The sequence below is a fragment of the Pan troglodytes genome, chromosome 10 (assembly GCF_028858775.2).
Source record: "Pan troglodytes isolate AG18354 chromosome 10, NHGRI_mPanTro3-v2.0_pri, whole genome shotgun sequence".
Taxonomy (NCBI): Eukaryota; Metazoa; Chordata; class Mammalia; order Primates; family Hominidae; genus Pan; species Pan troglodytes.
Window position 1 is genome coordinate 25,525,958 of NC_072408.2, and position 27,167 is coordinate 25,553,124.

The window sequence follows — 27,167 nt, forward strand, 5'->3', positions numbered from 1 at the left end:
TGCAAAACTTTCCTAAGGAAAATTAAAGAAAATCTAAATAAATGAAAAAATATACTGCATTTATTGATCAAAAGATTCCTATGGTTAAGATGATAATTCTCCCCAAACCCATCTATAAATAAAATATAATCCCCATGAAAATCCCAGCAGGTTTTTGTAGAAATTAAAAAGCTGACTCCAATATTTACATGGAATGCAAAAGAACCTAGAATAGTCAAAGCAATCATGAAAAAAGAACAAAGTCTCACTTCATAACTTGTATGGATTCACGTACTATAAATTTACAGCAATTAAGATAATGTGATATTGCTTAAGGACAGGCAAATAGATCAATGGAATACAATTCAATGTAGATAGAACAGAGAGCCAGAGACCTATTTGTATGTTCAATTTATTTTTGACAAGGCCACCCATGCAATAAATGAAAAAAGTACTTTCAGCAAGTAAAATACTGCTTTCAGAATACTTCAGAAAAAATCACAAGAATCAACGTTAAGATAGGCAATGTTTTCTTAAACAAATAAAGAAAGTAATAACTATTTAAAAGTTTCTGAATTGGACATTATGAAAATTTAAAACTATTCATGAAAAGACCCCATTAAAGAAATCTATAGGCAAGCCACATTCTGAGAAAAATATGTGCAAAACATTTATATGGCAAAATTTTTGTATCCAGAGTATATAAAGAAATCATGCAAATGAATCTAAACAAACAAAAAAATTGGGAAAATACATGAGCAGAGAGTTCAAACAAAAGATATAAGAAGATAGTATATGAAGAATTGCCTAGAACCCAAGTAAATATAAATTAGAAGCACAATGAGATACCACTATACACCCATTGGAATGGATAACATTGTAAAGACAGACAAAATCAAGAGTTGGCAAGAATGTGGTACAAATGGAACTATCATACTCTGCAGGCAATAGTGTAAAATTTTACAATTACTTCAGAAAACAGTTTCACAATTTCTTGTAAAGATAAATACCTAACATATAACCACGTCCTTCCTCTCATAGATATTTCCTAGGAGAAATGAAAAATACATTCATATAAAAACTTGTGCACAAATGATCACAGCACCTTTATTCATAATACCCCCCCAAAAGGAAGCAACCCAAATGTCCATCAAATAGGAGAGTGAATAAGTAAATTATGGCATCGTTATACAAAGGAATAATATTCATTAATTAAAAGGAATTAACTATTGACAAACTCAACCAATATGGATAATTTCAAAAACATTATATGATGGAGTGAAAGAAGCCATAAATAAAAACATATTTACTCTATGATTCCATTTATATGAGGTTCTAAAAGGTTAATATTTATCAAGAGAGAAAAAAATGATACCAGTGCTTGCCTCTGATGACATCAACAAAACTATTTTATATCTTGATAGGAGTGTGGTTGTTATCTGGTATATGCATTTGTAAAAATTTATTGAACTGAAGCTGCGGAATGTCCTTGAATGTGAATTTGCTTTAACAAAAAGAGCTAAAAAAAAGAAAGAAAGCATTGTTCAGTATTGGGGAAAAAAATTTAATCTGAGCAAATATGTTTTAGTAATTTTACTATTGATTTTTTTTCTTCTATGGGCTTTTCAGAGGAAAAGGTGGTAGCAAAATATAAAAAAAGGAACCTAACCACACCTTCAAAATCACCTATAATCCAGTCTTTTCTTTTTACAGATGAGGAAAACTTTAAAATGAATTATAGAGAAAGATAGACCTTTAAAAGATTTTTTATGTTTCATTAGCTTTCTTGGGAGTTTCAGCAGATTCAGGCTCAGTGTCACTTTGGAGGAGAGAGTGCGCAAAAGCCATTGTCGTGTGAGGGAAGCTGTCCTCCAATTGAACTGTGGTTCTGAATACTTCTACTGGAGTGTGAGCAAAACATGATAAATTGTCAGCAAGTCAAGGCCCTAGTCCTAGATTTAGATCTTTTATTTCAGACTACTCTCCAGGGGCAAATACTTGAGCATCTAAGAAACTAGCATCACTGACATTTTCACGCCAAACTTCCCATGAACTCTGAACATTTAAAGACATAATCCAGGGATGAATTGAGATCTTTGTTTTTGAAGTTAACAACAGCAAAGATTTCTTAACTCTGATAAAACTTGCTTTGAGATGAAGAAATATCATTACTAAAATATGCCATTTTTTCACAGGCCCACTTGGATCTCAGTTAATTTATAAAAAATAAAAAAAATAAGAAAGTAAATGGTTGATTACCTCTGTTCTAAATAGGATGTGTCGCAGGATTCAGAAAAACTTGGTTTTCCCTAGAGGAGAGAGATTTTGCCAACCAAAATGACATATTAAAAAAAAAAAAAAAACACGAATAAGAGTGAACAAAAATAAATGTGAGTTATCTGAATTGATGTTATTTTTTTCAAAATAATAATACAAAAGAATAAAGTTAGTGGAAAATAAACTGATGAAATAAACTATGAAACTATCCGAAGAAGGTAAAAGACGTTTTTGAAAGTAAACTAAAATAAAATTCAAAGAACTACAGTAAGGTTTTCTACTGCATATTTATAGCAACATTTGTTAGTGCAGCAAACTCCAGTAAATTACAGTTTCCAATCTGGTTTTTCAGACTCTCTGAAGAAAAGAAAAGATATTTATGGTTTTATCGCTTCTACTGCAATAATGAAAACTGCTCCCTTCCTTTAGTCCTGGGTAGTGCCCCTGGATGGGATGAAAGGACTGTTTCAGAAATGCATACCATTTTGAGAAGATGGACATTTTCTCAACCTTTAGAGGCTCTTGGGCTTTTGACTTCCAGGTAAGAATTGCATAACAAGCATGATATTACTGACTGAGAAGAACTTGCTTGAAGAGAACTATAGAACCATATAATTAATTCAATAGCTATTCTGTTTGTTCTCAATTTTGATAGTTATGGATATTAATTTTAGATAAATGTAAGCTATGAATATAAATTTTAAACAAATCTAAGCTATAATCATGTCTGCTGCCCTAAGCTTGTAGTATAATAAATTGTAGAAGTTTCTTAAATGAGGATTCTAGTTCTTACAGAAATAATTTAATTAAGCAGGGAAAAATAAAAATCCCTACTTCTTCTCTCAAACTAAAAATGTCTTTAAAAATTAGGATCATTTTTGTACTATTAAAATATGCAAAGTTTAGCAAAATGCCCTGTGTAAAGTAGTTGTACAATTAATATGATAATGATGATGATAGGAATAAAAGAAAAAAATCTATTCCTTGCATGTCCTTGAGATCTTCACTCAGAATCAAATGCATGGAGCACCAGGAAAGGGCTAATGATGTCTTCTTGTTAAGGAGAAGCTTGTAGGAACAACTGTGGTAGCTGGCTCTGGTCCAGGAGAAACAAGTCTTCCTTGGCTTTCCTTTTATATTCAAAGCCAAGAAAAGATATTTTAAGTTTGTCCTGATAGCATCAGCTCACTGATGCCATGAAGAAAGTCTGCAATCTCTTGAGCCAGGCAAAAAATTGTGAAACCCCGCTCTATTCTGAATCCATTCTCAAGAACCCAAGAGGAGAAGAAAGGTGGGAAAGGGAGTTACATGAAGAACTTTCTTCATGTAACCTAAACTTACTTTTAAAGATTTATTTACCAATGAGTGTCCTTCAGAAAACTTCTGGGGTGGGTAAAGGGGAGAGTGGGTTTTTCCTATTATTTGTAAGAGTTACTAGCTTCTCAGTCACCCAAGCTCGAAATTTACATACTATTTTTGTACTCCTCACTTTGAAGATTTTATTAGTTTTATGGCTTCTTCCATTAACTGATGTGTGCTCGGATGCCTACCTCTTTCTTTGTATATATAATGGAATATATATATTTATATTTGTTTCTATTTGAGCTTGCAACTTTTTTCTTTTGTAAGCCTTCTTGTGTGGGGTCTTCTCTGACCTTGCCATGTAGAATTGATCACTCCTGGACTAGTACAGTGCTCTGTCACTTTACAGATTGCATTTTATGGTAATGTGTTTATATGCAACAGGTAAAATGTGTATATTTTCACTCACATCTGACTCAGAGCTACTCAAGGCAAAACAGATCATCTCAATGTTTCTGTTTCCTGAAGGCTTAGTATTACCTAGGACGTAGTAATTCCTCAGTATTGAACCAATCACTTTCTAAGATGCATTATTATTATTTTTACAGTAGTTTAACTTTAAATTATAAGCAATTTGAGGATATTATCATGATTACTTATTTCCTACATGACTTTGTACAGTTGCATTAGTTAATAAAATAGTTATGTGGTAATTAACAATTGATTGGTTTCATTGGGATATTCACAATTCATCATGCTAGTGTTTAAAGATCCTTTTGGAAAAAAGGTCTCATTTCCAACATGATCCTACCCCTTTTTCTGGTTTAGATGTAAGAACAGCTAAAATCTGTAAAATTGTTATGCTAAATTCTAGCTGGTTTTTGCTGAAGTTAGACTTGGGCTATTAGCACAATTATTATTTTGTCATTCTTGAGTTGATTAACTAATAGAGAGTTCATTCAAAATGTGACAGTCACAACTGACAGAATAAGAGAAAATAAATATCTGACAAGGAAATTTTATTCAAAACATATAAAGACTCTTAAAACTCAACAACAGAAAGATAAATAACCCAACTGTAAAATGGACAAAGGCTCTGCATGGGCATTTCTCCAAAGAAAATACACAAATGCCGAACATTTACATGAAAATATGCTCAATATCATTAGCCATTAAGGAAATAAAAAATCACCTAACACCTAAGATACCATACTCACTACGTCTGGCTATAATCAAAAAATACAAAAAGGACAAAAAATAAAAAGTGTTGATGAGGATATGGAGAAATTGGAAACCTCATTTATCTCTGGTGGGAATGCAAAATTGTGTAGCCAATTGGAAAACAGTGTGACAGTTTCTTAAGTGTTAAACCCAGAGTTACTATATGACCCAACAATCTTACTATGAAGTATATACCCAAGATAAATTTAAAAATATGCCCACTCAAAAACTCATGCATGCATGTTTGTAACAACATTATTCACAATAGCCAAAAAGTAGAAACAATCCAAATATCCACCAACTAATCAATAGATATGTAAAATGTGATCTATCCATACAACATAATATTATTTGATAATAAAAAGGAATGAATACTGATATATGCTACAACATGGACGGACCTTGACAGCATTATGCTAAGTGAAAGAAGCCAGTTACGGAAGACCACATATGGTATGATTCCACTTGTATGAAATGTGCAGAATAGGCAAAGCTCTACAGATAGAAAGTAAATTAGCAGTAACCCAGAGCGAGGGCAAGTTGGGAGAAAATAGAGAATGACTGCTAATGGGTATGAGGTTTCCTTTTGTGGTTATAATTGATATAATTGTTGCACAAATCTGGAAACATGCTAAAGACATTGAATTGTGCACTTTAAATGGGGTGGATTGTATGGTATTTCAATATCTTGGTAAAGGTGTTTAAAATTTTTGAGAAAATAATTGTGAAGGTAATATCTATGAATCTCTCTAATATTTTTAAAGAATAATTTTCTAACAAGATAACTTTCCAAAGTTTAAAGTTCATGGAATATTTTTTAGAAAAATCTTTAATAGAATGAGATTGTAATACTGCTCTGTTTACTCACTTATTAAATAAGAGGATTAGCTGGATGAACTTCAATATCCTCTGATCCCTGATAACTAAGCAGAATTATGCTTCGTGAGTCTTCTTTATCTAAACAGATCTTCAAAATCTGTTTGGCTCATTCAATGTTTTATGTGTCCAGATAAAATTTTTACTTAGTGCCCCTTAGTACTATCTCATATTAACATCCATAACAACCTTATGATGGAAATACTATTATTATTCCTATTTTACATATGAGGAAACTGAGGCCTATAGAGGTTATGTTGCCCCAAGTGCCCTGTAAGTTGAAAACCTGGGAGTCAAATCCAGGCATTCATGACAGCTTATAATCTGAACCGTTCTGTTTAAAGCCTTCCTGCATAAACATGCTAGGCTATTTACATATGAAATATCTTGGCTATCCTAAACAGTTTTTTAAAATTGTAAATAGCAGCACTTAGCTATCTCGGTCATGCTCAGATGTTTCTACTTCACTGTGTAATTTCTTTTTTTCTGAATAATCAGATTTTTAGAGGTTATGGGGACTGATTTTAAAGTAGAAGGTGTTTATTAAACTTCATTCAGGGAACTTAGTAGAATCCTGATTTATTTACACACTGGAAAGTTTCTTATCATGCACCAAATAAGGTCACTGCAAATGTTGGAGTATTTCCATTGTACTCATCCTCTGACTCCCACTCTCAGTTTTACTGAACTATTAAAAAACTTGAGGACAAGCTGTTTCCAGAAATGAACCTTTCAACTCCTCTAAATTAAAAAGCTGACTTTTCTGAGAACAAACAGTATGTGCTTATTAAGTGAGTTGTCAGAGTGAGTACTTGAGAGATCTATATTTTTCCTCCTTTGAACAATCTATTTTTTAAATGGTTTAACCTCTTGACAACTGGTGTGCTCCATTTCCAGCTTGGAGAGTTTTTAATATTGCTATTTACTTAATCTGTCCAAAGGTTCACCATCTCCTTTTAGTTTAATTTTAGCAAGAGACATGATGAAATTTAATTTACCTAGGATGGGCCATACGGTGTTAATATTTCTACTACTGAGTGCCAGCAGAGAGCTCCCTGGGTACTGATAACTTCCATTAGAGAAGGCGGTGCTGTCAGGAAAACAGAGACCAAGGGCTAAGGTCTGTGGTTCCTGGCAGATGGTTGCTATTTTCCTGAACCCTCATTCCCAGGCACAACTATTCAACTGCTAATAACAAGCAAAAATTACCCAAGGAATTAAAAGTCAGTTCAAGGAAAGTATTCATTTAAAAATAGCAACTTTGAATTGGCATCAGAGGATTACATCAGAAGCTTAAATAAAAATTTGACAAGGTATGAGAACTTGCCATCCCACATGATGTAAAATTATTGTTTTGCAAGAAGAAAAGCAATATTTAACAGACAGTGCCTTAGCTTCCAAAATTAGGTTCCTTGGAAAAATATTTCCAAAATATTTTTTTTCTCCAAACCATTGTATTCTTTATTGTACATTTAATTTATACTGATGCCATTGTTTACTAACATTGAAAATAGAAAGAATGGAATATGGCATAGGGAGGCAGTTAAAACTCTGACATTTGACTGAATAATTAAATTATGAATGATGGTGTAACTTTTCCATTTATTTATTGAACAAAAATATGTGTACAGACAAATTGGTAGGCACTGAATCAAAGAGGTAGACGAATAAGCCATAGTGACTGTCTCTAAACAAGGTACAATTTATAGGGAGAGACTCAAGCTAGAGGTTACCAGTCAATGTGCTCTGTACCATCACCAAAATAAGTATTAAGTACTCTACGAGCCCAAAGGAGAGAGAGGAAAATTCTTTCAAGGAAAGTAAGGAAAAGTTCACAAAGAAATTGGATTCTGACTTGAAATATTCATAGGAATTTTCTGAGTGGAGAAGCGGGGAAATGACATTCCAAGAAGGAAGACTAGTGTGTGCATGGTTATACAGGTTCAGAAAATAGTGAGTCATTTTATATAACATTAGAAGAGAATTGTATCAGGAAACAAAGTTGAAGATGGTGGTTCAATTTAGATTGTTTTGGGCCTGCTGAGCCAGGTAGGTACTATGAAGTTGTTATGGCATACCATGGAATTTTGTTAAGAACAGGAGTCATAAAATCAGATTTGTGTTATATGTGCACAAATCTGGCATCAGTATAAAGAACAGATTGAAAAAAGAAGAAAATGAGAGAAAGAATATTAGATAGATAATAGATATTGAAATAATCCATTTGAAAAATGGTCTGGGACTGAACTAAGAAGTCTAAGCAGTAGGAACGCACAAAGCAGATTTGAGAGAAGTTTCAGAGGAAAGTAAAAAAGAGAGAAGAAATAAGGAAGACTTTAAGCTTTCAGACCTGGGAAACTTGATAGATAATTGCATCATTCACCAAGATAAGAGTTTTAGATGAAAGAGCAAATTTACGTAGTGAACGTTGAAAAGTTCTATTCTGGATATGTCACATTTTTAAAAACCCATGAGACACATAGAAGAAGATGCCTGGTATGCAGTTGTGTATACAGGTCTGAATTTTAGAGGAGAAATCAAAACGAAAAACAATGTGGGAGTTGTTGGCTTTCAGGCAGTAGTTGAAGCCACGGAAGTAGAGGATGTGTGACAAGTACTGTGTGTAGCTATAGAGAGGAAGTATAGAAAGAGGCCAGAGATGGAACTCTGGAGAACAGCAACATTTTTGTTGTTGTTGTTGTTGTTGTTGTTGTTGTTGTTGTTGTTGTTGTTGAGATGGAGTCTTGCTCTGTCTCCCAGGTTAGAGTGCAGTGGCACGATCTCGGCTCACAGCAACCTCCGCCTCCCCGGGAGAACAGTAACATTTTAAGGACAGTGCAAAGCAAGAAAAACCAGGAAAATAAACTGAAAAAAAAAGTGACCAAAAGGTTGCAGGAGATCCAGAAAAGGGTGGTATCTTAGAACCCTTGAAAAAGATTTTCAAAGGCTTTAAAGAAGTATTAAATAGAATTAGGTCTAAAAACAGATCAATGAATTTGGAAATCAGGTAGTCACTGATGATATCAATGACAGCAGTTTTTTAAATTTAGTTTTAATTGACATAATAATTGTATATATTTATGTGGTACAATATAATCTTTTGATCTATATATACATTGTAGAAAGATTAAATAAAGCTAATTAACAAAGTCATCATCTCACAAACTTATTTTTGTGTTTAGAATGTTAAAAATTTATTTTTAGCAATTTCAAAATATATGATACATTGTTATTAACTCTGGTCTCCATGCAGTGCAATAGATCACAGAAACTTACTCCTCCAAGCTACTGAAACGTTGTACCCTTTGACAACAATCTCCTCTTTTTCCATTTCTCCTCTCCCCAAAGCCTCTGGTAACCACCTTTCCATTCCGTTTTTATGACACTGACCTTTTCAGATTCCACATTTAAGTGAGATTATTAAAATATTTGTGTTTCTGTCCCTGGCTTATTATACTTAGCATAATGTCCTCCAGGTTCATTCATGCTATCATAAATAACAGAACTTCCTTCTTTTTAAGGATGAACAGTATTACATTGTGTGTACATACCACAGTGTCGTTATCCATTCATCCTTTAATGGACACTAAGGTTGCTTCTATATCTTGGCTATTGTAAATAATGCTTTAATGAACATGGGGGTACAGATATCTCTTTGACATACTAATTTTAATTCATTTGGATATATATCCAGAAATGAGATTACTGGGTCGTATTTTAATAGTGAAGTTAGATTCCATACTTCAAGTTCCTAAAAAGGAATAGGGAGATATAAATGGTGCCTCTTGGAAAAGAATTGATGATAAAGGCAAAAAGATAGCTAAAGTTGGAAGTGGTCAGAAAAAGATGCTTGATGTTTGGGATTTGTATCCCTTTTTAAATAAAAGAGCTTCCAGCGTGCTTACAAGGTGAAAGGAAGGATATTTGAAGGGAAGATCAGAAAAGAGATGGATAGGTGAAGTAGCAAAATGGGATGGTACTAACAGCCAACAGCCTGGAACAAAAGTGCAAGCAAGCATTTTATCCAGGGAAAAGAGTGCAACTTCTTCCTCTCAGGTGAGAGGGAAGGAAAAATATGAATACAATTATAGATAAGTGTGGATACAGAAGAGAAAAATGTGGAAATTTCAGTATTCCCTATCAAGGAAGAGTGAAGGTGAGAATGAAGAAGGTGGAGTTATATAAACACAAAGATACATATTTTGTCCTTGTACACTTTTGGAGTTTCTTGAGTTATTTCCAGATTTCACAGTTGATAACATAAGCTTTGAAATCAGACTTATCTGGTTCTACCAGTTATTCCTTGAATGACCTTGGACAAGTTTCTTTAACTTTAAAACAAAGAGTAATATTATGTACCTCCTAGGGTTCTTGTCTGAAACAAATAAGGTAAGGTACATACGAGAGCATTCGATAAATGCTACCAAACATTCTTATCATCAATCCTTCGTTATAATTACATTTTAAAGAGAATTTTCAGCTTTCAGATTCTTTCACTGCCAAATGTTAAATATAAATAAATTCATGAGAAATATTTAATTTCTATTAAACATAAATGACTTAAACACACTTGTCAAAACTTACATGATAAAGAGTTAGCATCTTAATAATATTTTATAATTGAAGGACATAATTTACAAAGCATTTCACAATATATGACTTGAAATACAGAAAAACCTCCTTACTATTAGTCCCAACATCTATTTCCCCCATTTTACTGATCTCCATTTTACAGATGAAGACATTGAAACCCATTTGTCTATTCATTTATTCAATACGTGTATATTGATGGCCTACTCACCTTAGACACTTTGTTAGGCCCTGAAACTAGCAAAAAGAAACATGATCTTTATTCATGGTCTTGCCATCTTCTGGAGGTAGATAATAGGCCATTACCAAATTATGAGTGTAAAACAACAGTTGTTATCACAACTCTGAATAAAAGCTACATAATCCTATGATAACACACAACAAAAGAACCAAACCTTTCTTCAAAGGAGAAAAGTCTTCCCTAAGGAAGTTATATTCGAGCTTAAATCTAAAGGATAAGTGGGAATGAATTGACAAAAGGGAAAGATTGAGAGAAGGATTTTCCAGGAAGAAAGAACTTAAATATGACTAAGTCTTGAGACAGGAACTGCACATAGGAAACTGGAAGAGAGACAGTGTAGCTGAAGTCCAGGGGAGGAGTATATGATTTAAGATGAACTGACATTTGAAGGTCAAACTAGAAGACCATGTTGAGGACTTCTAAAGCAGGACCAAGTTAGGCAAATTGGCCTTTATGCTAGTAGCAACAGTAAGGCATAAATGATTCTAAGTAACAGAATATTTTGAACAGATTTGCATCTCTTAAAGATCACTCTGGTTTCTGAGTGAAGCATAGATTTGGTGAGGAAAGCAAAAATAAATGAGCTTCCATGAAGTCTTTGCCCATGACTATGTTCTGAATGGTACTGCCTAGGTTTTCTTCTAGGGTTTTTATGGTTTTAGGTCTTATGTTTAAGTCTTTAATCTATGTTGAGTTAATTTTTGTATAAGGTGTAAAGAAGGGATCCAGTTTTAGCTTTCTGGATATGGCTAACCAGTTTTCCCAACACCATTTATTAAATAAGGACTCCTTTCCCATTGCTTGTTTGTGTCAGGTTTGTCAAAGATCAGATGGTTGTAGATGTCTGGCATTATTTCTGAGGCCTCTGTTCTGTTCCATTGGTCTTTATATCTGTTTTGGTACCAGTACCATGCTGTTTTTATTATGGTAGCCTTGTTGTATAGTTTGAAGTCAGGTAGCATGATGCTTCCAGCTTTGTTCTTTTTGCTTAGGATTGTCTTTAACAAAAGCCAAAACAGACAACTGGGATCTAATTAAACTAAAGAGCTTCTGCACAGCAAAAGAAACTATCATCAGAGTGAACAAGCAACCTACAGAATGGGAGAAAATTTTTGTAATCTATCCATCTGACAAAGGGCTAATATTCAGAATCTACAAAGAACTTAAACAAATTTAAAGAAAAGAGCAAACAACCCCATCAAAAAGTAGGTGAAGGACTTCTCAAAAGAAGACATTTATTCAGCCAACAAACATATGAAAAAAAGCTTATCAACACTTGTCGTTAGAGAAATGCAAATAAAAACCATAATGAGATACCATCTCAGGACAGTTAGAATGGCGATCATTAAAAAGTCAGGAAACAACAGATGCTGGAGAGGATGTGGGGAAATAGGAATGCTTTTATACTGTTGGTGGGAGTGTAAATTAGTTCAACCTTTGTGGAAGACAATGTGGCAATTCCTCAAGGATCTAGAACTAGAAATACCATTTGACCCAGCAATCATTTACTGGGTATATACCCAAAGGATTATAAATCATTCTACTATAAAGACACATGCACATGTATGTTTATTGCAGCACTGTTCACAATAGTAAAGACTTGGAACCAACCCAAAGGCCCATCAATGATAGATTAGATAAAGAAAATGAGGCACATATACACCATGGAATACTATGCAGCCATAAAAAAGGATGAGTTCATGTCCTTTGCAGGGACATGGATGAAGGTGGAAACCATCATTCTCAGCAAACTAACATGAGAACAGAAAACCAAACCCCAACTGTTCTCGCTTGTAAGTGGGGGTTGAATAATGAGAACACATGGACACAGGGAGGGGAACATCACACACCAGGACCTGTTGGGGAGTGTGGGGCTAGGGGAGGGATAGCATTAGGAGAAATACCTAATGTAGATGATGGGTTGATGGATGCAGCAAACCACCATGGCATGTGTATACCTATGTAACAAACCTGCCTGTTCTGAACATGTACCCCAGAACTTAAAGTATAATTTAAAAAATAAAAAATAAAAATAAGCTTCCTGTTAGGAAGCAATGGAAGTAGTTTAGGTGTCAGAGAATGGCAGTCATCCTAGGAAGGTGGCAGCAATGATGTAATTAAATGAACAGAATGAGAAAATGGGAGTGAAAATGGCAGAATTGAATGGAGAGGGTCTGTGAAAAAGAGATGTGTCAAGGATGTATTAGTCTGTTCTCACATTGCTATAAAGAAATGCCTGAGACTGAGTAATCTATAAAGAAAAGGGGTTTGTCTCATGGTTTTGTAGGCTATACAGGAAGCATGGTTGGGGAGGCCTCAGGAAACTTACAACCATGGTGGAAGACAAAGGGGAAGCAGGCACACCTTCACATGGCTGGGAAGGAGGAAGAGATGGGGAGAGGTACCACACACTTTAAACAACCGGATATCATTAGAACTCTATCACTAGAACAGCACTAAAGGGGGAAATCTGCCCCCATGAGTGAATCGCCTCCCACAAGGCCTTACCTCCAGCACACTGGGGATTACAGTTCAACATGAGATTTGGGTGGGGACACAAATCCAAACCATATCAAGGCACAATTCTATGTTTCTGTCTTATGTAAGTAGGTCATAATAGAAACATTCACCAACATGGGGCACACTAGCTGACTAGCAAATTTTAGAAGAGCCTTATTGTTCAGGCCAGGCATAGTGGCTCACGCCTGTAATCCCAACACTTTGGGAGGCCAAGGTGAGGTTGGCAGATCATCTGAGGTCAGGAGTTTGAGACCAGCCTGGCCAACATGGTGAAACCCTGTTTCTACTAAAAATACAAAAATTAGCCAGGCATGGTGGCACAGGCCTGTAGTCCCAGCTACTCAAGAGGCTGAGGCAGGAGAATCACTTGGACCCAGGAGGTGGAGGTTGCAGTGAGCCAAGATTGCGCTACTGCACTCCAGCATGGGCAACAGAGTGAGACTCCATCTCAGAAAAAAAAAAAAAAAAGATTATTTTTCAGATTAGGATCCGTTGGCTTTGAGGTGTTATGAAATAGTTGCATTTACAGATTTGGTTGTTCAAAAAGTCTAAGCTAGAGACTCCAATTTGTTTTGTAATCATCCACAGAAGGATGTGAATTAAGTAAAAGATATAGATGAATTTGCTTAGAGAGAGGGAACATAAGGCAATAAAAGAACAGTCTCGATGTTTAAACTCAAAATTTCTATCCTTTTCAGTGCATCATGTTACTTTTATATATAATGTTTATGTTTAGTGCATCCAAACATAATATCTACATGGTGCTCTCAGTACACTACTGGCTTTATGACAGTGACTTTTTAAGATTAGCTACATGTAAAATCAACGTGTAATTACATAAGAGGAGCGAAATCAAGAACTGCTTTTTAATTGTAAATAGCAATTTTAATTCACTAATACAATGACCATCTAGTTAATTCCCAATTTCTATATGCAAGTCCATATACTATCCATCAGGAAATATCTCTGTATGGCTTCCATGTCTCCTTGGGTCTGAGATTCATTATTATTCCTGTTATATCATAACTGGGCCAATGTCCCAGTCCAATTAGACAGATTACATTGCTTACTATTAAATATCTTTATTGATCCATTTAGAATGCAATAAAATAAATAATATACCCAAGATAATCTTGTGATTTTTGTATAAGTATATACAAAATTATCCAGTCAAAAAAATGAAAAGTCCTTGCTAGGGGTGCTGTAGAAAGCTTAATGGCCTAGTGTTTTGGATATATGGATGATAGTTTCAGTGACACAAATAAATGGTGTTGGGAAAACTGCTTATAGCCCGAGTTTGAGTTTTTTCATCTGTATAAGGAGATTAAACTAGGTCTCAAGTTTCTTTGGGTTCTAATATTCTGTAACCATATAAAAATCCTTGAAAGAACATGAATTATTCAGTAGATAGACATTTACAATCATCTTAAAAAATCCTATTCACCACTTTGCTAGAAAAAAAAATTCTTGTCACATCTGATGATTTTTAGTACTAGAAAAATAGCAAAGATATTCATATTGACATTTTTCTTCCAAGCTGATGCTGAGTGTGTCATCAGACTCAAAATCTGTTGGAGAAACAGTTCTGCACTTCTGATGATTTTCTAATTCTAACCTGACATTGGGGCTTTTAGCTGTGAATAGCCTCATGGCATATTCTGCATGAATTCTTGCTGTGTATTCTGAAGTCTGACATTTCCATTACACTTAAATTTGATCTCAGATTTCTTTGCTTTTCAGTTTACTCAAAGTTGCTTTTTTAAAAGGTTGACATTTGTTACAGCGCATTTGGCTTTCACCCATCACTTCAAAAGTTCTTTGAGTAAGATATTTTCCCTATATCCTTTTCAAACTAGAAAAGAGGAACAAGTGGAAAAAAACAATAAGGGGAGAAAATCTAAAAAAGGAATAGAAGTCTTTTTTTTACTGTCAAATGGAAGAACTTGAAAAATATATTTTTCTGTCGAAATTTTATTTCATGACTCCACCGGCCATATTGACATTTGCCTAAATCCTCTGGATATTCCTACAGTGCTCTGAGATGAGAGGGACTGTAAATGTTTGAGAAAAGAGAAGAGTAATGACGATTCCCAAGTCTGAATTTGGTCAGATGACTTCACAGATAATTTGAGCCCAGAGAAAACACAGGCTGAGAAACAGACCACAAGTGCTAATTCCTTAACTTATGGCCACATAACAATGATCCATGCCAAACTGTGCTGTGTGCATCAGAGGTTCTAAAAGTGAGGTCTGAAATCCCCCAAATGCTTACAGGGGTGTTACAAGGCTAAAATTATTTCCATAATAATTCTAAGATGCCATTTGCCTTTGTCACACTCATTTGCTCATGACTGTAGAGTGGAGTTTTCCAGGGGCCACATGATTTAAAATAAGGCAACAGATTTAACGTGGAAGCAGTAAGAGAATCCAGCTCTCTTTCATTAAGCCACATGTTAAAGAGACTCGCAAAAATGTAAAACAATATTACTAATCTCACCAAATAGTCTTTGTTTTGGAAATATTCTTTTCAGAAATATATTATTTATGTTAACATAAAATGGGTTTATTAATGTGATTGCAAATGAATTGATAAATATTTCTTAAATGTCCTGAATTTATTTCTAATATAATTATTGATAGATATCATTCACATAAACCAAAACTCTTTGAAGTCTTCAATAATTTTTAAGAATGTAAAAATGTCCTGATACCCAGCATTAGAAAAGGCCACTGTTGTACAACAAATCCTAACCATTGGTCACTTATTACCTCCACCTTGAGCTGGAGAGTTACCTAAACACTTGGTGCTCTTCCTTCCCTGCACGTGTAAGCATTACCATTTCAACTTAATCCTTTGCTTGGCCCTCCATTTTGTGTTTTACCCTACATTGTTGGCAAGATATAGAGTTGCTATTTCACTGAAGTTCCTTTGAAAATAATCATGAAGTTGCTTTAATTATACCTTTTCCACCTTCTGAGTTTTTAGCCACGTGTCTTTGATTCTTCTTATTAACCCTTACAATCTTAGCCTTCATAGAGGATTTTTTTCTTTGTCTCTCAGTGTCTTCATTGGACAATGGCCCATGTTCAAGTGTAGATAATTTCTTAATGGTTAATGTACAGAGTTATATTTATCTTAGCGATGAGATCTTGTCCTTTAACAGATTCCAGAGACTCAATTGTTAGCTCAACTTGGAGGCCAATTAAATCCTGAAACAGAGAGACAGAGTGATTTGTGTTTCCTCCCTGTTAAGACACACTTGGGAAAATAAATTAAGTAACATAAAGTGCTTAGGTGAACACTTAGAGAATAATGAACTACCTTAAAGAATTGATTATTGTACATGAATTCTTGTCAAGCCTAATTTTAAGAAATATTTTTTTCATAATAAATGGAAATTTCTTTTGCTTTACATGATCTGCTTCCCAAGAAATAATGAAATTTTACTGACCTTTATCTTTTTTATATCTCAAGCCAGATGTCCATTTGTTACATTGTAATAATCCATTTTATGATTGATTATAAGGAAGTTTCTTATAAATGTAATTAAGGTCCTAGTTGACATCAGCCTCATGAATCTCCTAGCAGTACTTTGTTTCTGTCCCATACTCAAAGTGTAATATTCACTTCAATAGTAATTAGTAGTTCCAAGGTTAGCAGAATTGCTAAAGAGTGTCTCCTTGTATGATATGCAGGAATTATATGTGCATTTTTCAAGCAAATCAAATAAAGCAGGATAACCTGGCTTGTGGAAAATTCAAAATAGGTTGTAGTTTTTCTGTTACATATGACATTTCAGTCTGTAAATATCACACCAAAGTCAGAGAAATAATGGGTAGCCCTCACCTCATTGAGGATCAAGTTACTGAGCATGAAATGCCAACAACTATATCCCAAAAGAGTGTTTAAATAATTTCAGATAATATCACTGAAAAGAAATGCCAGGATTTGTGGAACATATTTGTCCATCGATCTATACCTGAGTTCAGGAGCCCTTTTTGAAAAGGTATCAAGTTAAGCATAAATTCTCCAGAGGTATTCTATGTTAGAAGAAAATTCTAAGTCAACTAAAAAGTAGAATGCTTGCTCTTTCACGCAACAATGTATACTCTTAAAAGGGCATATGATTTGAAGCTTTTTTCTAGTGTTAGTCATGAGTTCGTAATTATTCACATATATTCATTAACTAGTTGGACAAGCTTTACTTTTAAAAAGTATTATTCGTTTTCTTAGCAATTAATAAAACTTTCGTATAGAAAATTTGAAAAACTTTTTAAAACTTAGCTTAAAAAAGAAAATTAAAGTAATCTATGACACCTCCATTCAGATATTTGGTATTAATGTTTTCATCCTTCTCATCTTTTTGTTAATCATATTGAGAAACATATACATATTTTAAAAATGGTATTATACTACAAAAAATGGCTCTTAGTATTTTTATTTCATTAAACTTTTTTACTATTTTTAAGGAATGCATATATTCCATCACATAGTTATATCATATTTAATTTAACTATTAATTTTTAGACATTTATATTATTCCCAATTTTGTTTGCATACACATACATATCTTCACACACGTCACTCATCATATTCTTAAAATAAATTCCCAAAAGGTAAATAGATAGATCAAAAAAATAAGCACACTTAAATTTTGTTTTTGTTTTTGTTTTAATACATGTTGACCTATATTGCCAACAAGTATGAAAGAGCCCATGTTGCAGGAACTTCAGCAGTACTGCTGGCATCATTTTTAATGCGGCCAACACTTCCTAAAATAGTCAAATGCAAGCTATGTTCGGACATGCTTTAATGTCAAGTTAGGCCTTAGTCACATCTCAGAATGTCATGTGGTTAGTTTTATAGCTATTTCTCTTTCAGCTTCTTCTTGAACTTCAAGCAATAGTAATAAATAAACAGAGACATCCCTTTCCATTAAAGTGCAAAAAATTATTCCCAGCATTTGCATATATTGATACAAATACACAATTTTCCTTTTTGACTATATAGGTACTGTATTACTAATTTTTTGTTCTCCTGTTTTTGAAAGAAAAATGCAGGCATACCTTACTTTATTGTGCTCTACTTTACTGTAATTCACAGATAGTGTGTTTTTACAACTGAAGATTTGTGGCTTCCCTGAGTCAAGAAAATCTATCGGTGAGGTTTTTCCAGCAGCATGTGCTTACTTTGTGTAACTATGTCCCATTTGGAAATTCTCATAATATTTCAAGTATCACTGTTATTATTATATCTGTTATGGTGATCTGTGATCAGCGATTGCTGATGTTACTATTGCAATTGTTTTGAGGCACCACAAGGTGCACCCACAGTACAGAGTGAACTTAATCCATTAATGTTGTGTGTGTTCTGACTCTTCCACCTGCTGGCTGCTCCCTGTCTCTCTCCCTTTCCTTAGGCCTCCCTGTTCCCCGAGACCCTACAATATTGAAACTAGGCCAGTTAATAACCCTACAATGGCCTCTAAGTAGTCAAGTGAAAGGAAGAGTTATATGTCTTCCACTTTAAATCAAAAGCCTAAAACGATTAAGCATAGTGTGAAAGGCATGTTGAAAGCTGACATAGGCTAAAAGCTAGGCTTCTTGTGCCAAACAGTTAACCAAATTGTGAATGCAAAGAAAAGTTCTTGGAGGAAATTAGAAGTGCTATTCCAGTGAAGACAGACTGATAAGAAAGTGAAACCGTCTTATTGCTTCAAGGGACAAAGTCGGAGTGATTTGGATATAAGATCAAATCTCACAACATTCTCTGAAGCCAAAGCCTAATTCAGAGCAAGGCCCTAACTCTCTTCAATTTCATGAAAGTTAAGAGAGATGAGGAAACTGCAGAAGAAAAGTTTGAAGCTAGCAGAGTTGGTTCATAAGGTTTAAGAAAAAAGCCGGGCGGGCGCAGTGGCTCATGCCTGTAATCCCAGCACTTTAGGAGGCTGAGGCGGGTGGATCATGAGGTCAGGAGTTCAAGACCAGATGGCCAAGATGGTGAAACCCCGTCTCTACTGAAAATACAAAAATTAGCTGGGTGTGGTGGCGGGCGCCTAAAATCCCAGCTACTCAGGAGGCTGAGGCAGGAGAATCACTTGAATCTGGGAAGCAGAGGTTGCAGTGGGCTGAGATTGTGCCACTGCACTCTAGCCTGGGCAACGGAGCAAGACTCCATCTCAAAAAGAAAAAGAAAAGAAAAGAAAAGAAAAGAAGGAAGGAAGAAAGAAAGAAAGCCGTATTCGTAACCTAAAGGTGAACCAGAAAGTGCTGATGTAGAAGCTGCAGCAAGTTATCCATAAGATCCAGCTAAGGTCATTGAAGACTGTGGCTACACTAAGCAACAGATTTTCAATATAGATGAAACAACCTTCTATTGGAAAAAGATGCTATCTAGGATTTTCATAGCTAGGGAAGATAAGTCAATGCTGGGCTTCAAGGCTTCAGAAGACAAGCTGACTCTCTTGTTAGGACTATGCAGCTGGCGATTTTAAATTGAAGCCAATGCTCATTTACTATTTCAAAAATCCTGGGGTGCTTCAGAATTCTGCTAAAATGACTCTGCCTGTACTCTATAAATAGAATAACAAAGCCTGGATGACAGCACATCTGTTTACAGCATGGTTTACTGAATATGTTAAGCCCACTGTTGAAACTTACTGCTCAGAAAAAAAGATTCTTTTCAAAATATTACTACTCATTGACAATGCACCCAGTCACTCAAGAGCTCTGATGGCGATGTATAGGGAGGTTAATGTTTTTTTCATGCCTGCTAGCAAAACATCCATTCTGAAGCCATGGATCAAGGAGTCATTTTGACTTTTAAGTCTTATTATTTAAGAAATATGTTTCATAAGGCTACAGCTGCCATAGACAGTGATTCCTTGGATGGATCTGGGTAAATTGGAAACCTTCTGGAAAGGATTCACCATTCTAGATATAATTAAGAACATTGGTGATTCATGGGAAGAGGTCAAAACATCAACATTAACAGGAGTTTCAAGAAGTAGATCCTAATCCTCATAGATGACAGTAAGGGGTTCAGGTCTTCAGTGGAGGAAGGAACTGTAGATGTGGTAGAACTTATAAGTGAACTAGAATTAGAAGTGGAGCCTGAAGATGTGACAGAATTGCTGCAATCTCATGACAAATTTGAAGGGATGAGGAGTTGCTTCTTATGGACGAGCAAAAAAGAGTGGTTTCTTGAGGTAGAATTTACTCCTGGTGAAGATGCTGCGAACATTGTTGACATGATAACAAAGGATTTAGAATCCTATATAAACATGATTGAGAAAGCAGTGGCAGGGCTTGAAAGAATTGACTTCAATTTTGAAAGAAGTTCTACTGTTAATAAAATGCTATCAAACAGCATCACATACTACAGAAAAATCTTTCATGAAAAAGAGTCAATCGATTCAAGCTTCATTGTTGCCTTTATTTTAAGAAATTACCACAACCACCCCAACCTTCAGCAACCACCATCCTGATCAGTCCACAGGCATCAACATGGACCGAACACCCTCCACCAGCAAAAAGATTAGAACTTGCTGAAGGCTTAGTTTATTGTTAGCATTTCTTAGCAACAAAGTATTTTTAATAAAAGTTTTTAATTTAATGATTTGTTTGACATAATGCTATTACACATTTAGTAGACTACAGTATGGTATAAGCAGAACTTTTACATACATTAAAAAAAAACAAAAAAATGTGCGACTGGCTTTATTGTGATATTTACTTTATTGTGGTGGTCTGGAACCAAACCTGCAATATCTCTGAGGTATGCCTGTACATCCCTCTCTTTCACTGCCTTCAGACTTGTTTTTCTCCTATGCTTTTGACGGAGAGAAAAAAAGATCTGGAATTTATATGAGTGGTATTTATAAAATTAAACCTATTGCAACCAGTGGAAACTATCTCAAAACACAGAAGGAAATAAAATTGACTTTATAGTAGTATTTTTGTAATTATTATCGTCATGATCAATGCATTTTTATTCATTGCAACCATATATGAAGTTGCTAAATCCTAGCAATAAAAAAGAAAACATTGAACAATCCTCATCTTCAGTTGAATTAGTCAGTAGTTGAGGAATAAGGACACATATGTAAAAAGATAAATTCTAATACACACTGTCATATCTTAAGTGGGAGTCAACCAGTCAATATCCTTGGCATTCAGAGAAGTGATTACTAAGGACTAACAGAGGCACCTTCAAGGGAATTTGATCTACATTTTGAAGGAGGACTAGAACTTAAAGAACTAAGGGAGGGTTTTCCAGCAGATGTTACAGTGTGCACAAAGGTGAAAATGCACATGCATTTTCAGAGTAGAATATATCAATGAGCCAGACTGGTTCAGTGAATATTAATGGTAGAAGAAAAATCTAGAGTGTTTTGCTAGCCTTGAATATTTAGATTGCAGTGTGTACTAAAGGGAGGTTTATTAGATATAGAAAACCATTTAATGTTTTATGACAAATAGTTTAAGGGATTTGATAAGGTATTACTATTAAAAATGTTAGTACTAGCATGAGGTAATTATGGCCTAGACTAGACAGCAGCAGAAGAAATTAAAAGCCAGCATTAAAGGCTAGAGCCATTAGGATAGAAAAATCAACAGAACTCGGCAACTGATTAGATGTAAAGATAAGAGAATACTAGGAATTCCACAAACTTATTCAACTGCGCTTGGGCTAGGGAATCATAAATAAATGAGCCTGCCCTCAATGATGTATATAATATAGAATTTTATAGAGAAGGGAGTTATCAACTCCACAGGGTGTTAAAATATTGCTGGAACAGCTTCACAGGTAAATTGATGCTTGAGCTTGGAGTTCATGGGTGAATAGAATTCCATCAGATGGGAAAGGTGAAAAAAGTAATAAAGAGGGGCAAAATATTACCTTTAACATTTTAAGTCTATGTAATTGGAGAAAGGTGATAACACAGACTACAGTGAGGAAGGCTGGTAGTAAAGATGTTTAGGTGTAACGACAATGAGTTCAGGTTCAACAGTCTTCTAAGAAATATGTAGAGAGTGCCTACAAATCTGAAGGCATTGGGGACACATCTATGAACAAAACAGACAAAAATTTACTGCTTTTCTGGAGTTTGCATTCTAGTGGAAATAAACACATAGTTAAAGATATAGCATTCACCAAAGAGCATTGTTTTGTTGTGATGTTCCTTTTATACTCCTTTTTTGTCATTTCTATCAATAAGGTAAAATAGTCACACAGGGAAGCATGGGCGACTGATAGCTAACTTAACAAGTCATCACTTAGGCAACAAAACTTACCTAGTAACTATTCCCTCCAAGACTTCAAACTGTCCTCACACTGACCTTGATGTCTACAAGTTTCAGACAAATGGTTTAGTAATTGAGAGCAATAAATTAGAGTCAATCACATTTAGTTAGGAGAATCTAAAGTCTTAATGTACTAAAACAAGCTGAACTGCTTCTAGCTTTGCATTTTAATTGCACTCTTTCTGCCCTCCACCTGTGCATGACGTTATGCTGAGATCTTCTGACCTTTGCAATACTTCACCAAATGTGTCTGGACCGCAGTTCTCAGTAGGTCTCGTTGCTAGAATGTTCAACAGGAGAAAAATACTGGAAATGTACTTGCAGGTCAGAAATAAGAGTTTTGACTGACTAACCTTATAGGTAAAATTCTTGTTGCAATTAAAATGCTCAGTTTAATGAAGAAAAAATATGTAACTTGCTTATCATTCCATTTGAAGCTGCCATCAAGGACAGTTGAGTTATCTGATACCATTGTTTACTTGACTCGATGGCGGCATAGTTCCCATTTAACCCTTCAGTAACCTGATATGCTGAGAAAACACTGACCATTAAAGACTTTACAGTTTTCTAACCTCCTACTGGAAGCCAATCTTTAGAGCCCTCACCTGACTGGTTGAAAAGCATTCAGTTAGTTGTCTACAAAAGTAATTTCTGGTTTGTTTTTATTTGTAAATAAATTACTATAAGCAGTTCCTTCATGTTTTAAATTATGCTTGTTAATTTTTTTCTAAAAAATTGTTTCTTTAAAATTAATTCTTCTTACCAAAGCCCTAGTAATATCTAATCAATATCAAAGCAATATGGAGCCAAAATTATCTCCAAGCACTTCCCAGGAACTTTGAGATAATTGAATCTATTTCTTCTGATGGAGCAAGATGACAATTTGAGGAATCCATTTCAGGATAAATTGTCTTTGGAACAGGACTTCAAATGCTAAATACCTTCACAAATTTATTTAAATAAAAAACATTTATTAAGTGCCTAATGGGTGCTAAATCTTACAACAGGCAAATGCCATCCAAAAATGAATAAGGCACAGTTTCTTTCAAGAACTTCACAGTCTAGTAAGATTTAGCTGTATTAAATTATTTTTGTTTATTTATTCTAAAGAACTTTAGATTTCTGGTTTGTGGTAAGATCTGGCTAAGACTGGTTAAAAATATTAGATCCCATTTTTAATCATATAATCAGATTTCCAGTTGGTAATAACTTATTTATCAAATGCTTGGCTAAACAAGAAGCAAAGATTTTCATACTACTTTAGAAAAGATTTTAGATTATCCAAAATCCACATTTTATAGATAAGAAAGCCAGCAGGAATCAGACTTAAAACTACATTTCCAAAGTCTAGTTGAAAGGATTTTCTACTGCAGTCCACACGAGAGTATAGAATATGGAAAAATAAGAATTATTTGGTGCTATTATTACCTTAATCGATTGTGGGATAATTGTTTTACCTTATGCACTGGGGGTAGAATTCATTCTCTGTTCTCCCTGACATGTCTTATGCATTATTCCTTACCATTAACAGCTTAATGGATATATTTACTGTGTATTAGTTTTCCAGATCAAGAAATTCGTAAAGTGGCAGTTCAACAATTAGACAACCTCTTGAATGATGAACTACTGGAATATCTCCCACAGCTAGTTCAGGTAAGAACAGTAGAGTTGCTAAGGAAACCCAGGGTTTTAACTAATTATCTCTAAAAGGTTCCTAATGAATCAACAATAGTCTATCTAGAAGTGACATTGCAATTTGGCCACCCAAGGGACTAAATGATGTCAACATGGGTAATGAAGACATTCTCTAGCTGAAATTGTTACAATTTCAAAATACATTAGTTCCAAAAAGGAAAATTTTTTTAAAATGATTTCATTTATTAATTAGAATATGAAAAAATAGACATGCTCATGATACAAATTTATAAATATGTATATATAAAATGATAAAAATTATGAAATAAATGTTATGTAGAAAATAATCATTTGCTAGGCAGGTTTTCATAATTTATGAGTTTCTTGCACTTCTTTAGAGGCTTATAATATTGATAATAAATTTTATCACAGTAATTTCTAATAGCCAAATTTTGCCACCAAATAGTACATTTTAGTATCATCAAATATCACAATGTTGGAGTAATTTTAGAAAATAATATAAAGTTATCTAGAAATGTAAGCAAAAACTGATTTAGTCTGAATACGATGAAATATAAACAAGTAAATTAAACATGCCACACATGACCATGTAAATAACAGAGTATCTAATAGATATAGAATAGAAGGTAAGTTGTTTTTGATTTTTCCAGGATGACTGTATGCTGACAGCTAAATTGATCTAAACTTGTGGTTTTTATGATTTGTTTTGTTTTTAATCCAGCTTTTTTTTTTTATCTGAAAGGTCAGGTTGTTACAGCTAGTTTGAATGTCAGTTGCCTCAGGTTTTGAAAAGTGACTGGAAACTGGTAGAAGGAGCCTATATTAATAAACTTTAGTAGAGTATGACTGCACAGAGATTATGAATTTCTCTGAAGTTCTCCTTAAAAAAGAGAGCTGGTTTAGAAATAGCTGTACCAGAGAGTACAATCCAGTCTTTCTTGAAAATAAGGGTTAATCTAACTTACAAGTTTACCGTTCATCTCATGACTCATGGGTAATGGCAACATGCTATTTCGAGCCCAATTCAGGAGAATACGTTTTCACAAAAGTCTGTAGACATTAAACTCATTTGAAAGCCTCTATCTGAGTAAGTACACTTGGCATCAGAAACGTCATTGAGATCCATATTGCCGCAAATCCAAATGTATAAGACGGTGTGCACACAATCTAGAACACAGCAAATACACAGAAGGCAAAATTAAAGTTTCAACTATGTTATGATTAAAAAGGAAAGTTATAAAATGTCCTGAGATGGAAAGAAATAGACAATGTGACTAGAAAATTTAAAAAAAAAAACACTGGAAGAATTTCAAAACACTCATTGTCCTTAGACTTCTATACTCTACCTTGAATTTCAAACTTTCCAACACATAAAAAAATCCTAACCTGTTGGTTGTTCTCTGGAATCATGCTATTTTGTTACGTATTATCATGTTAGAATTATGCAGTCTATATTAAAGCTGTAAGAAAGGACCCTAAGGCTGTAACAAAACAGAAGATACAGTTCATAGCTAAGAGTCAAATAAGACCCACACCCAGGGGTTACTGCAAACCACTTCAGATAATATGGTATTCACCAGAAAAATTGTCTACATTCTAGATGGTCAGGCGGGATTTAGGGGGAAATTGTATCAGTGGACAGAGTAAAGCAGGAAGCTTGGAAGCGAGGGGTAACAAACAGATACTGGGTTCAAGAAGAAATGGGCAGACATCCAAAAAGGCAAGCATGTAGGTAATTCTGAAACATACCTCCTGCTCATATAATATGCTCACTATTAGGGCATAAATAAAACCCATGACCTAGTCAGTCCAGCAGTAGCAAGTAAATGAGAGGGTGCCATGGCTACAGTTTAAGACAGCACACATTATTGTCCTTCTACAGTCAGACAGCATCAGGAGTTTATGCAAATTTGCTGAACTCATCTTCAACACCCTCACATCTTAGGAATTTATAAACTTTCCCATTCTTGAGGATGGCTAGCATATTGAGGTGTTTCTTCAAGTGTATGTATGACTGGATATTGTACTCATTTTTTCCTGCTGTCTGTACTGTGGTATAAAGCCTGGCTTAGATTCTGAAGCTTTTAGAGAGAGAGAGAGAGAGAGAGAGAGAGAGAGAGTGTGTGTGTGTGTGTGTAAGAGAGAGAGACTTAAATGGTTTATCAAACAACTAAAGATATAAGCTTTGTCTCTCAAGCAGGAATGAGCATTTTTATGAGAACCTGGTTTTCATTTTCATATATTCAGATTCCTGGGATGATGATAGCAGCTCAGCTACAGAGTGCTGTCAGTGAAGTCCCTGCAGAGAACAGATGAAGCCCTAAATTAGGTCCCTAAGGATAGTGGGGGCTGCCACTGTTATCTCTGTTTTCTACCCAGTTGAGTATCCTAAAAAACTTAAGAGTTGTTCACAGTGGAGATGAAAGAAAGGATTTGGGACTGAGTTATGGTAGTAACAGTCAGTTTTGAAATTTTAAGCAAAACCTCAAGGCCTGGAGGTTAATAATGATACACCAGTTGATGATTTCTGTTAAGGCTTTGAATGTGCATTAATTTCATCTCCAAATAGGAAAAAATATCTGTGGCTTAATAATATTGTATTTAATAATCCAGAATTTTTTGTGTCAGTATTCTCCCCTGGTACATGGTTGAACTCCACCAACCACCTGCCCTTATTTCTTATCCATATACAAGGAAAGGAAGCAAGACTATACAAATCCAAATGGTGTAATGTATATGTGTTTTGTTATTAGTCATATACCGACTCATAAAATCATCGAATGTGTTATTAGCATTTTGTTAAAATATGCATGCTGTTTTCTCTAGTCTTTTCTCAAGCCTCTGAAGTCCCTCTGTATTCTGCTATAATTTTGTTACTGAGAAGTAAAGTAATTGTGTCTCTTACTTCAGGCTGTCAAGTTTGAATGGAACCTTGAGAGTCCTTTAGTGCAACTTCTACTCCACCGCTCCTTGCAGAGCATCCAGGTTGCCCATCGTCTTTACTGGTAAGATTAACTAAAACAGGCAAGGATGCCTTTTTAATTGCCAACTTCTCTACGGGGCAGCTTTAGAGGAAGCAGAAGATTTCTTTACCTTATAATTGATACAGACCATAAAATTCAGGCAGTTTTGAGTCTTTGTCAATGTCATTTTTATTTAAGAGGATAATTTGTCATCATTTTCAAAATCTACCAGTTGG

General features: G+C 34.7%; 1 protein-coding gene across 6 annotated transcripts in view; it reads left to right on the forward strand.

Moving 5' to 3' along the window:
- The window catches only part of PIK3C2G (phosphatidylinositol-4-phosphate 3-kinase catalytic subunit type 2 gamma), a 387,383-nt gene that overhangs the window by 134,737 nt on the left and 225,479 nt on the right, over window positions 1-27,167 (forward strand). For all 6 annotated transcript variants that reach the window (XM_016923019.4, XM_016923023.4, XM_016923022.4 and 3 more), the window contains 3 exons: window positions 2,609-2,797; window positions 23,872-23,965; window positions 26,879-26,973. In XM_016923019.4, coding sequence (XP_016778508.3) covers window positions 2,609-2,797; window positions 23,872-23,965; window positions 26,879-26,973 — 378 coding nt within the window. The remainder of the gene's footprint in view (window positions 1-2,608; window positions 2,798-23,871; window positions 23,966-26,878; window positions 26,974-27,167) is intronic.